Source organism: Scophthalmus maximus, chromosome 1 (genome assembly GCF_022379125.1).
Source record: "Scophthalmus maximus strain ysfricsl-2021 chromosome 1, ASM2237912v1, whole genome shotgun sequence".
NCBI classification, from domain to species: Eukaryota; Metazoa; Chordata; class Actinopteri; order Pleuronectiformes; family Scophthalmidae; genus Scophthalmus; species Scophthalmus maximus.
The window spans coordinates 5,747,456-5,760,473 of record NC_061515.1 but is presented as its reverse complement, the minus strand read 5'-3'; the positions used below and the strand labels follow the sequence as shown (position 1 = coordinate 5,760,473).

Sequence of the window (13,018 nt, the reverse complement as noted above, 5' to 3'; positions counted from 1 at the left end):
CTTTAGATGAATATCAACCCAGGTCCAATAAAGAAATGCTGCTGCTCCAGATATGCACGTGTACAACATTTTAACAGTTCCACACGGGTTGTGTTTGGGGAATCGGTTTGACTTAACAAGGGTCACATTTCCCTTTCAGTCCATTGTCTTGAACCTGTGTGTTGTCTGTTGCCCAGTAGCAGTCAGGATTGTGAGTCTGCATCTCCAGACGCGGCCCTAAGTAACTTAAAAGACTTAACTGAAACATGTTTTCTTTTCTTTATCATCCATCTGACAAAGACGGAGAGGGAGCATCTGTCTAAAGTTACCTGCGCTCAATATAAAACACCAAGAAAAACATCCAGATCACCTTCCAGTATTAGATTACGACTCCTCCTACAACACTAGTTCACAGTTGTTTTTCCTTACGCCACCTTTAAGACTAAATGGATTAATGGGGTAAATCATTAAATAAACGATCCTCTGCCGTGACTTACAGACCAGGAAATTCTTTTATATTTTATAAAAAAAGATCCCCCTTTTTTTTTTGGCAACACCGCCTCCCCCTCAAACTTAATTGTTAGATTGTACTAATAGAACTGAACCTTAATAGTTGAAAGCCCAGCATGTCGGAGGGCATATGTGTTTTTTATTGGTCACTCAGCTCACCTGAATTATCGGACTTGAGTGGAGTGTAACCTTGGCAATGGGTCGGCATGTTATTCAGTAGAAAGCAAACACACAGACACGCAGGAGGTATGTCTCTACGGCTGCACCTTATGCTATCAGGTGCACAATCTCATTAAAGGCCCGATAGCAGATGCAAGTTATGCTTTTTTTTTGTGTGTCTGTATGCGCACGTACACATGCAATCGTTTTCTGGGGATTAACTTGCCAAACTGTTCCCATAGTAACGATTACACCCAGGAGAGAGAGCGGGTGTGTGTGCGTGCCTCTGTCCAAATTCATGACAAACATATTGAGATGTCATTTTTTTAATCAAACACTGCGCCTCTGTGAAACTGCATTTAATAATTGATGATAATGATGGTGAATGTCCATAACCAAAAAATAGCCAGCTGAGGTCTGGTGTCTTTGTTTTCAGCAGCCATACAGTCCACTTCCAGTGGCGAGTGAGGATATGATAATAAGCTTTATTTGCATTGGCCAACTCTGTTTTGCATTCGGAGGCCTTTGAGTCGGCAACATGACGTTTCTTTCATTCTAAACCGGAGTAAGGTTCTATCTCTGTGAAATAGTGAAATAGTTCCGATAGGTAATGCCATGTATCATATTGTCTCACTGGGTCTCCTGGCACATGACATACCACACATTGAGATAAACGATAACATCCCACACCTTTTTATTTACACTTCAGTGAACCGAGGATCACATTAAACTGTTGGAGGTGATGTATTCTGTCACCGAGAGCCTGTTTGAGTTGAGCATTCACTCTGGATTTAAAGTCAGAGCTCTTGTGTGAGGACGGACGCAGCTGATAATGAACTTGCTCCGCTGCAGCGGGAATAGTAGTGCTGGGGCGTGGCCCTTCACCTATCAATAACTTATCTGCTCTAAATCAATAGGCTGGCTCATGAATAGTGGACCTTTCTGTGTGTGTGTGTGTGTGTGTGTGTGTGTGTGTGTGTGTGTGTGTGTGTGTGTGTGTGTGTGTGTGTGTGTGTGTGTGTGTGTGTGTGTGTGTGTGTGTGTGTGTGTGTGTGTGTGTGTGTGTGTGTGTGTGTGTGTGTGTGTGTGTGTGTGTGTGTGTGTGTGTGTGTGTGTGTGTGCGCGCGCGCGCGCGCGCTTCTTAGGTAACCTGATTCATAATCAGAGCTAGAAAAGAGTGGAGGGGGCGAGGAGACATGAGGGGAAGCACTGAATCATTGTTTGTTTGCCAGTCATGCTACTCACTTATGAAATCCAACATCTATCCTCGTTGTGAGACAATGAGAATCTTACGTAATATAGAGGCAGGTTATCGGTTGACCACAGCGACTGCAGTCCACCTCATTTTGAGCAATGAGGGTGGGGCGAGTGTTTGTTCAAAAATGGGCATTAAGTCAAATATCAGTGATTGTCCTGCTCTGCATCATACGCCATCACAGGGTTTTAGATGCTGTAGTTGTGGATAGAAAAAAGATTTACTCATCCTGCAAATTTGACTCAAAAAGTGGTATCCAAGACATATTCCCCGTCACCTACTGTCAAAGCTATCTAGGAAACTCTGAAAAGTCCACTTTTAGTGTGCAGAGAGTTTGACTGTATTTCAACACAGGGAGTGTAATGACACAATACTGTAAAGTTGCTGTGCAACTGGGATGCCTGGCATAAGCGTTGCACTTAATTGCCACTGACTGTCCTTTGGGGGACGTTTTCTGTAGAGACTTAAAGACTCATACTTTTTTTTCTTCCTTTCTGTTTCTATGCAGTGTTGTGTGCTGACAGAGTGGGCCAGATGACAAAGACCTACAGTGACATTGACGCCGTCACCCGACTGCTAGAAGAGGTGAGGTCATGTCAAGTGAAATCATGAAGGACCACAGTTTAGCCACCGTGAGACTCTTCAGATGTTATACTGTAATATAACACATGCGGCATTGTGAGCTTCACGATAGAGGGACGCTTGATAGAATGACATCATGAAACTTGTTTCCGCCAGCTGATATTCAAATCTGTCTGATCCACATCAGCTATTCCTCAGAATGACGAGCGGCAGGACGCTGCTACCTCATAAATCAAAAGCTGTGAAGATAGAACAGCATATTAAATGAACCATGCAATGCAACTGTTGACTAAACATGGCATCTACCTGTTTTACTGTCAACACACAGACCAGACAACTGTTTTCTCCGTGTAAGAAAGAGTTCATTGTACTGATCTCCACTGCTGTGAACAGCTTAATTTCTTTTGGTTGACAATAATAATAATAATTAAAGCTGCGAGCAGCGATGATCGGGCCCTCGCACTCTCGCCGTCGGGGACGCGCCGGCAGCCGCTCTCGACGCGTCCGCCGAGTCTCGCGACGGCCGGTCGGGACGCGCCGATTTCTCTTCCCCGCGTCCTTACTTTGAAAATTTCGTCTTCCCGGCGGGTTCAGTTCGTGGCACCGACAGACTTCGGCCTGTAGATACGTTCGCTGGTGATATTTCATACGCTCGGGTGGCTTGGTTTTTTTGTATTGTAAGGAGCGCTAAGGAGCTGCTTTGCAACGGCCGAACTCAAAACTCATGTCCGATCGAACCTGTCCTCATTTGTAATATGTGTGCTGTGTTTCGTGCCTGTAGAAGCATCCCCGACACAGTGAAAGAACACCTCACGTTTCGTGGCGAATCGCGCTCCGCTGCGCCCGCACCTTTTGTCGTAGACTATAAAACCCTATGGGCAGTTTGATCGGGAAGGTCTCATCTACGCTTCGCCCAAGTTTGAGGTGGTTTCGTTTAACGGCCAAGGAGGAGGTGGTAAAAGTACGACACCTTTGATTTTCCATGTTTAGACATATAAAATCCAAAATGGCTGACTTCCGGTTGGGCGGAGCTAATGGCTCCAAGAGGCTTTTTTGTAGGTCGGTGGATGATACACTAGACGACCGAATTTCGTTCATCTACGTCAAATTTAAAGGCGGGGGCCGTGACTTTGAAATGTTGTAGGGGGCGCTATGGAGCCATTTTTACACAATCGGACAAAAGACACATATTGGACATATTGACTTGCCACTCTGAACATGCCTGCCAAGTTTCGTGAGACACAAAGCATCATAAGTGCCTCAAACATGTATCCGTATTTGATGGCGAACAGGGCGTCACCATGGCAACAGCGTTTGACACATGGTCAAAAATTTCACAGTACAATATCAACCACGTCTCGCAACTAAGCTGACCAAATTTGAGGTTGCTCCAGTGAACCTGCGAGGCAGAGGACGTAAAAGAATAATTTCAAACTTCCTATCACCATTAGGTGGCGCTATGACTTATGTCCAATATTGACATGTAGATGTGTTTAGGGCGGGACTGTTATCATGCCTGAGAAGTTTGGATCAGATTAGACCATGTACCTTTGATTTGGAGCAACTTCCTGTTCGTGGCGAATCACGCTTCACCGCGGCCACGCCTTTCGATGTGGACTAAATCTTTTGATATCGTTTGATCCGGAAGGCCTCCTCTACGCGTTACCCAAGTTTGAGACGGATACGATGAATCGCCTAGGAGGAGTTCGCGAAAGTACGACGCCTTCCGTTCACCGTCCACGCCAAGGTAAAATCAAAATGGCGGACTTCCGGTTGGGCGGAGCCAATTGCTCCAAGAGGCTTTTTGGTAGTTCGTCGGGAGGTACATGAGCCCACCGAATTTGGTTCTTCTACGTCAAATTTAAAGGTGGGATAATTGACTTTTAAGTGTTGTAGGGGGCGCTATGGAGCCATTTTGACACAATTGGACAAAAGACACATATTGGACATATTGTCTTGCCACTCTGAACATGTCTGCCAAGTTTCGTGAGACACAAAGCATCATAAGTGCCTCAAATATGTATTCGTATTTGATGGCGAACAAGGCGTCACCATGGCGACAGCGTTTGACACATGGTCACAAATTTCATAGTACCACGTCAGCAACTTCTTACAACTTAGCTGACCAAATTTGACGTTGATGTGGTCAACCTATAAGACAGAGGACGTAAAAGTGTAAAAACATTATACTTCCTGTTGCCAGTAGGTGGCGCTATGACCTATGTCCAATATTGACATGGTAAACTGTTCAGGGCAAGATTGTTATCATGCCTGAGAAGTTTGGGTCCGTTCGGAGCTTGTACCTTCGATTACGAGCGACTTCCGTTTTCATGGCGAGGGATCGAAATTCGCCACATTTTCGCCACGCCGTCACAGCGGGGGGCTCTGACGTACACTCAAACTTTTGATATCGTTTCATCCCATGGGTCTTTAGATGACACACGACAAATTTGAAGTTGCTCATGTGAAATTTGTAGGAGTAGTTCATTAAAATATGGCACGTGAAATATGGATTTTGACACAAAATGGCCGACTTCCTGTTGGTCATAGGAAATTTTGCCAAGAGGTTTTTTGTCAGTCCCGACAAGATGTATCTGCCTCCCAAATTCCATTTATGTAGGATACACCGAAATTTTTTTCCCTATACCTGATGATTTTTCCAGGGGGCGCTGTGGAGCCCCTGGGCCACACCCAGTGCCGGGCCTCTGGGCCTGAGTAGCGGGAGCAGTTCTTAACGTGTGTGCCAATTTTCGTCCGTTTTCGCATATGGGAACAGGGTGCAAAATGAGCGACCGCGTCTGAACAAGAATAATAATAATAATAATAATAATAATCCTTACGGAAACAATAGGGCCTTGCACCTCGGTGCATGCGGCCCTGGTGCATGCAATGCCCCAGGTCCGCGCACCTCGTGCTCGGGCCCTAATAATAAGGATAATAATGCAATTCACACTTGAGGTTTATGTTTCCCCTACGATTGTCCTCGTTGAGTGAGGTTTGGACATTGTTATTTCACTCATCCGCTGGTGTTCAATTCTTTTTTCCACCTCTTTCAGGTATTTAAGTCATTCTCACATTGTTAACTGTTTTAAACTGCTTCTGTTTTCCTGCTTCGTGTACTTAGGGTTAGCCAAAACTTATTCCTAGAGGACAAACATCCACTGCTTTCATTTTAAAGTTTCAGAGTGAATACGTATATTTTCCCAATATGTTGAATGTGATGTTTTCAACCCCCTTTTTTTGCTGTTTAAACACGAAAACAAAACTTTGGCTCTGTGCAGAAAGAGCGTGACCTGGAGTTGGCGGCTCGCATCGGACAGTCGCTGTTGAAGAAGAACAAAGCCCTCAGCGAGAGAAACGAACTGCTGGAGGAGCAAGTGGAGCACATACGAGAGGAGGTACGCATGTTTGCTTCTTTGATGGCGCTTTGTCAAATATAATGGACAGTGTTTGGAAAATGTCTTTACGTATGAGACTTTATATAGAGACATCTTAAAAAACTATGCACTGAATACATTTAGCACTGTAACCGTCTCTGCTGTCTCCATCTACATCTCTACTTCCATTTTGTTTCCACATGCAGGTATCGCAGCTGCGTCATGACCTGTCCATGAAAGATGAGCTGTTGCAGTTCTACAGCAGCGCTGCCGAGGAAAGTGAGGGAGAGTCTACCACCTCCACACCGTACGTCCTTCCCTTCATTTCAGCCCCTTTCCTCTTCTCTCCTTTCCTTGATGAAATATTATGCAATGCAGTTACGCAGCAGAATTCAAATCTAATGCAAACAACAATTGTAAAAAGCATTCCCCTCTGAAGCTTTGATGAATACAAAGTGTCTCCATTTTGACTGTGGTGTGAAGTAAACTAATACTTAAACAGCTCATGTATGTATGTGTGTGTGTCTGTATATGTGTGTTTCCAGTGTGCGTCCTACTGAAACCAATGTGTCAACTCCAACTTTTTTCCCCCTGGACTCCCTGCAGAAGAAACTCAAAGATTTGGAGGAGGAAAACAAATCATTGCGATCTGAGGTACATATACACAACATGGCAAACACACACTATTTTTAGAAATTGTTAACAGGTTTTTTCTGTAGTGTCTTTTCAACATAATGCTTTCCTAATATATTAGTTATATTTATAGATACAATTATATGTTACGAGACGTTTTTTATACTAAACTAGAATGACACTCGTACCTCCGCCAAGGCCCAACAGTCCCTTAAATATGTCAAATCATTTTCATAAAGATCCGTGAAATATTATCTGGGAAATTGGTGAAAATCAATCTCATAATGTTAAAGAAAGTGATTAAAAAAAGTCCTGGATCCTTCCCTTTGTCCTGATCCACGCCAACATCATGTCCCATCCTCCCACCAAGTTTTTTTGAAATCTGCTTTGTGGTTTTTGTGTAATCCTGACGAATACACAAACCAATAAATTAACAGACAAACAGACAGCGGGGGCTAAAAAATAACCGCTTCATATACGGTAATCATATTGAAGTCTCACAAGGATCCTGAAGCAATACTTGTTTTAGGAGAAGTTATTGACTAGGGTGATTAATAATGTGCACAGTGTGTGGTATTGATTAGGAATGCCTGTTTGCTTTTGTCTCCAGGCCAGCCACTTGGAGACGGAGACTATCTGCTACGAGGAGAAAGAACAACAACTCGTCAATGACTGTGTCAAAGAACTACGTGAGTATTTGACTAACTGCAGTTATCATACTATGGCCGACGGTCAGTCACTTCCTCGCTCTCTTGAGGCGGTCAGGCAGTAAAGAGGGCAGCCTTATTGGCACATTCTCGCTTTTGCTGAGCCGCCCGTTCTTGCTCCCAGGTGATGCCAACCTGCAGAGGTCTTCTCTGGCTGAAGAACTGGCCAGGAAAACCGACGACGCCTCCAGGCAGCAGGAGGAGATCACACACCTCCTCTCCCAGATAGTCGACCTCCAGAAGAAGGCCAAGATGGTAGGGGAACCCCTCACATCCTTAATTATTTATATTTATTTTGTTTCGTGTTCTGTGCAGCATATTGTAGGTTCAGTATTTTTTCACACCTGCTCTTATTCCTGGGGTGTGTACAGTATGCTGTCGAGAATGAGGAACTGACTCAGCACTTGGGAGCAGCCAAAGACGCTCAGCGACAACTCACTGCTGAGGTAAGGCGATCCGCCGCCGGCTGACCGGGGCCTCGTCATTGCAGCGGCCTCCGCCAACGAGTATTCACAGTCCAGTGATGTCTGTAAAAATCACCTTCATGGTTCAGTATGTGAACCATGAGGCTTTCTGGACAGTTCTCGGAACGCGTTGTTACAACGAGACACCCCCGTCACCTGCTTTTGTTTCCCCCCCCCCTCCGTCAGTTGCTGGAGTTACAAGACAAGTATGCAGAGTGTATGGAGATGCTTCACGAAGCTCAGGAGGAGCTGAAGAACCTGAGGAATAAAACTCTGCCACTCAGCACACCGCGGCGCTTCCACTCTCTGGGCTTGTTCCCGCTGGTGAGTGAGGGAGCAGAGGTGTGTGGGAGGGGCACCAGTGAAGAAGGAAGCTTTGGTAGAAAATGGGCATGTCATTCAATCCTTCAACTCTCTGCAGCTGCACTTTGTTCTTTGCCTTTAACACATGAAGCCTGTGACCCAGTACTCTCTCTTTAGATCCGGGGTAAATCGGTCATTCATTAACTCGAAAATCTTCCTCTTTAATCCTTCTCCAGGACTCCCTGGCGGCAGAAATAGAGGGCACCATGAGGAAAGAGCTTCAGATGGACGATCCAGACGTAGAGGAGCAGAGGTACATCTAAGTTTAAACCCTGCCTCACCTTAAAAACAAAACATAGAGTAAGATAAGGTAAAGAGTGACTCGGCCTAACGTCACAATATTCATCCAATCGTTTACTGTATGTCTTCATGTCTCTCCAGACTGCACCCCAAGCGAGTATTCCAGACAGTAAAAAACCTGAACCTGATGCGTCAGCAGCGTTCGTCCCCGCTCAACATCCCAGGCTCCAATCAGACATCATGCTTCACCTCAGGGCGCTCCAGCAGGGTGGGCACACCTTGCTCTAACTCCACGTATGGTAGCGAGACAGGAAGTGGGATCATCCTGGACAACAGGACTAGCAGTATCCTGCAGAGTCCAGATGATGGGTAAGGGTAAAGTTTTTCTTTTAATCATTATTTGATGTTTCTTTTACTTGATCTACTTTTCATTAGTTAGTTCTTTGCCCTTTGTTTCGCACTTCTCCATCTTTGTTTCAAGTAACTAAGGAGATGGGACTGAAGTACTCACATTCGTTTCTGTGTTTGCTGGTAACCGTGGCGTTTGTTGGTGTGTTTTTTGTTAGGTGTATGTACACGGTAACTCCAGCAACAATCCTAAGTTTCAGACTTTACTCTCTACCACTTGACCTGAAACGTAACTCAAATATGTCTCCTGCTTCAGGTCGGAGGACTCCAACAAGCGCCCCCCTGGGACCCCAGGCACCCCAGGCAGCAGGGACCTGGAGGCAGCCCTGCGGCGTCTGACCCTCCGCCGCGACAACTACCTCTCAGAAAAGCGCTTCTTAGAGGACGAGAGGGAGAGAAAGCTGGCCTACCTGGCCAAGGAGGAGGAGAAAGGAGGTGGGGAGAGCAGCGGTGGCCCTGGGACCCCGACTGAGAGCCTGCTGTCGCTGTGCTCGCATCCCTCCCTCGGAAGTGTCTGGTCAGGATACTCCTTCACGGCAAGATCCTACCTGCCGGACAAGCTGCAGATTGTAAAGCCACTAGAAGGTGATCATTCCTCTCCGAGTCCCAGAGCCTTTAGTCCTCCACACAACGACAAAGAGAATCCAAATTACAACGTTCAGAAAGCCCTGCACGATGAACACAAGCAAACCCAGAACGTGGCACAGAATTCAAATAGTTTTCTTCTACGTCCTCCCCAAAGTCATAGCCAGACTTGTCAACACCAAACACGCAACCAAAGTCAAGCCCTTCAGAACCCGCAACAGAATCAATACCTGATCTTTCATGACCGCAGTCGGTCCAAAATCTTTCTGAGTGCCTCGCAGGATCCCGCGTCCCTGCAGGAGAGCTCCGGTTCGCTGGAGCCGAGCAGTCTGTCGAGCTCGCGGCCTCACCTCAGAGCCCCGCTGGCATTGGTCACAGGCTTGCTGGAGGTGTTCGAACAACAGGGAGGCAGTCTGAACCTCCAGCACTCGTTTTACTTCAGACATACACAACCACGCTGCTGGTTCGAAATATAGAATAATACACAGCCTGCTGTGTGCCGCTGGTTTGACACGTATGATTATGCAAGGCTCTCGTCTACAGCCCTTAATAGTTTATACATAGGTTTGTGATGTCTTTTTCGAAGCAGATTTTTTCCTTCAGAAGGACATAACGTTTTTTTTGTTTTGTAGCACCACCCAGTGGTCAAACTCTGAAAAACACCAGTAAAGACAAACGTTCGCAGGAAGTGTAAATGCACATCACTTCACAGTCCTGAAATGAATTTTTAGAAACCAAACGAATACTCTGGTTGTAATGAAATCATCAAATCTACTGAACACAAGACAGTACTCTTAAGACACCACTTTCACTCGCCTTTTTTCTTTTCTTCACTTTGCGTTTGTCTTTTCTTTGCACTTTCATTCATTTTCTGCTCAACCTGTCTTGTTTTCTTTGTTGATGATTTTCTTAAATAAAATCTTACTAATTTTCTCATCTTCCCTTTTTCCTCTCTCATTCTTTTGTGTTGCTGTACTGACATCTGTAAATAGGTGCATGACATTATAAAAACAACAACAACCATTGACTGGACTGTAAATTAAACCAATTTACTCCACGATGTCATTGTCACCACAGTTTGTGACACACATCTGTCTCTCCTTTGTTTGTTTCTGTGTACAGTATATACAGTGTAACATCCACCAGTAAACGGCTGAATTTTATTATTATATATTGCAATGCATTGAAACATAGAAATAACATTGACTGAAAGGACATCATGTCAATATGCCTCCATACGTTGTAGTTGTCTTTTTGGACTTCTGTTTAATGCAGTTAACTGAAACGTGATCCGGTGAAGCTGATGTGATTCAGGTTGGGTAGAATTATGGAGTTCACTCCACTCCTGATAGTAAGTGCTGTTGCTCCATATCAATTTTAAACAGCTAATTATTTCATCATAAATGAAGTTGTAATATTAAAATTAGCCTACAGTTTCCAACCTTGCGGATTTGCACTTAAAATCACAATGGCTTTGAAAGCATGCTGTTAGAATTCTGGTACTTGTTGACAAACTGGTATGAATTACTTAAATTCAAACAAGGAAGCACATTTTATTGACAATATATATTAATTTGATAAGATGTAATTGTTGTTTTCAGCAGCTTAACATGGATTTAGATAACAGCTGCTTTTCCTCTCTCTTTTTTCCCAGGCTCCGCTACACTCCATGCCTGGCAGCAGTTGGCTCAACCTCACATGGGCGCTCTGCTGGATGATCGACCCGGTGTGGTCACGAAGGGCTTCCGCACTTTAGGACACGAGCAGGGACAGGAAGACAGTTGGCAGCTGGACCAACCAGAGGAGGACGAAGCCTTGTGTGACTCGTTTTCGGGCTTGTCGGAAGAATGTACCGCTCCTTTTGGTCTGCCGAGCTCTACCTCTACTCCCGCCGTCTGCTGCAGCAAAAATGGCGACATCGATGGCAGTGGCCAATCAAAAACATTTTATCGAGACACGTGTGGGGCTACAGAAGCAATTCGGGGAAAAGACGAACTTTTTGGAGACACGCCCCATTCCTTATCCAGCCTCTCCCCTTCCTCTTCTCCTCTCCCCTCTTCTTCTGAGAGGAGGAACGGGCACGCGGTCCTCCAGGAGCTCCAGGCCTCACAGCCTGCTACAGTGGATCGAATGCCTGGTGAGGGAGCCTCTTAGCTGGGGTCACACCAGCACTGCATCCATCCTCCCTTGTAACCCTGGAGCATGGGGATAAAGGGGAGGGGGGGGGGGGGTTGAAGAGGAGGGGTGGGAGGGTGAGGGATGGGGGAAGCATTCAGTGGACATTTCCCATTCCCAGTGTGACGTCCCTTCCTGCACGATTACTCTCATGTGTACGCACCCCAACACCCTCCCGTCCCACCGGCAGACCGTGTGCGTGTGCAGCCATCGAACCCCATCAACACTGAGTACTATTTTTTGTTGTTCTTTGTATTACTTCAACTCACATCCTCCCTAATCTTCTTCCATACTGTCTGTCACTGCCACGCATTTCTTCATTTCAACCGATCACTATTTATTCATCATTCTTTCAAACAAATCTGTTGAAATCCTCCAATCCTGGATGTTCGGGTCTTTTTCAATTCCACTGCTCTCGGTGCAGACATCTTTTTTAGGCTCTTGCATAATCAGTTGAAATCACAACTAGAAAATATAGGTCATGAACTTTGGTGTCACTAATACGGATTTTGGGGTTTCGTCTTACAGTCAGAACTCGCACTAAAGCACCAGTGAATCACACGGGTGCATGTGCGCAGAAATATCACGGCCAAGCTCCACTGTTTGCTCATGTGCTGTATGTGCATGCAGCTATATTAGGTGTTATTTGTGCAGCTGTCCAAGTCACATGAACACATGACGCCCACGGCCGGTTAATACCGGACTCCACCTAGTGGCTTTATTGTAAGGTCACCTTCGTGCTCACACTGTACTCGTCCTTACTGTACCGTGCTCCTGTAAACCAAAGAAGTATTCACTCGGTACAATACACTTGATTTGGGGAAATTGTGCCAGATGCATCATCCGGATCAGTGTTTATGAGTGTCATTCACTTCTCCAGGGGAAATATTGATTTACATGATATATCCTCTTTGACTAAATTCATATCTAAAAACCACATTTCACAAGTCATTTTGCTTTCAGCAACAGTAACGATTAACATCACTCAAGAGGAGTGACGGAGGGAAGCTGTGCACGCATTACACCACTTACCCCAACATAATGGATGCTGGTGCTTTTTCTTGGGGCTGAAGCTTTGATCCTGGCTGATTTTTTTCATTTTTAAATTTTACACTTTGTTGCATACAGTGTTTTCTTTTTTCAGTGTTGTCAGGAACCTTTTACTTGAGAGCTAACAGCCTTTCTTTCTGTCCTCTTCTCCTTCCCACCTTCTCCTCGCCCGTAGTCAATTACCCAGGGAAATGTATGTCCCACACCAGCTCCACATACACCTTCACCACCTGCCGGATTCTCCACCCCTCTGATCAGCTGACCTCAGTGTCCCCAAGGTAAACATCTCATTTACTTCCTATTACGTTTTTTTTAAACTGTCCTTCACTCGCAAACATATAAAGGCCTAGTGTAAGATTTAGTTATTTTAATTGCATATAAAATTTCCAACCCCCTTGGATTACACAGATCTGACATAAACTAGATTGGATTTATTGATTATAAATATATAAATCTGGTTTTATTTGTATTCAAAACATCGGGTTTAGTCAAACTACTACCTCATTTTCTTGTTTGTTTCATTTATGTTCT

The 13,018-nt window shown here is 45.1% G+C and overlaps 1 protein-coding gene across 7 annotated transcripts in view; it reads left to right on the top strand.

The window, feature by feature from the left end:
• Positions 1–13,018, top strand: part of trak1a (trafficking protein, kinesin binding 1a) — a 33,068-nt gene that overhangs the window by 15,426 nt on the left and 4,624 nt on the right. For 6 of the 7 annotated variants that reach the window (XM_035616857.2, XM_035616769.2, XM_035616613.2 and 3 more), the window contains 13 exons: positions 2,412–2,488; positions 5,767–5,883; positions 6,069–6,169; positions 6,408–6,516; positions 7,106–7,184; positions 7,327–7,457; positions 7,574–7,648; positions 7,853–7,990; positions 8,206–8,282; positions 8,411–8,638; positions 8,934–9,262; positions 10,917–11,399; positions 12,663–12,765. In XM_035616857.2, the coding sequence (XP_035472750.1) occupies positions 2,438–2,488; positions 5,767–5,883; positions 6,069–6,169; positions 6,408–6,516; positions 7,106–7,184; positions 7,327–7,457; positions 7,574–7,648; positions 7,853–7,990; positions 8,206–8,282; positions 8,411–8,638; positions 8,934–9,262; positions 10,917–11,399; positions 12,663–12,765 (2,021 nt within the window). In that variant the 5' untranslated portion in view covers positions 2,412–2,437. Of the gene's footprint in view, positions 1–2,411; positions 2,489–5,766; positions 5,884–6,068; positions 6,170–6,407; positions 6,517–7,105; positions 7,185–7,326; positions 7,458–7,573; positions 7,649–7,852; positions 7,991–8,205; positions 8,283–8,410; positions 8,639–8,933; positions 9,281–9,619; positions 10,202–10,916; positions 11,400–12,662; positions 12,766–13,018 lie in introns of those variants that run through there. The other variant, XM_035617129.2, reaches the window with a different exon arrangement.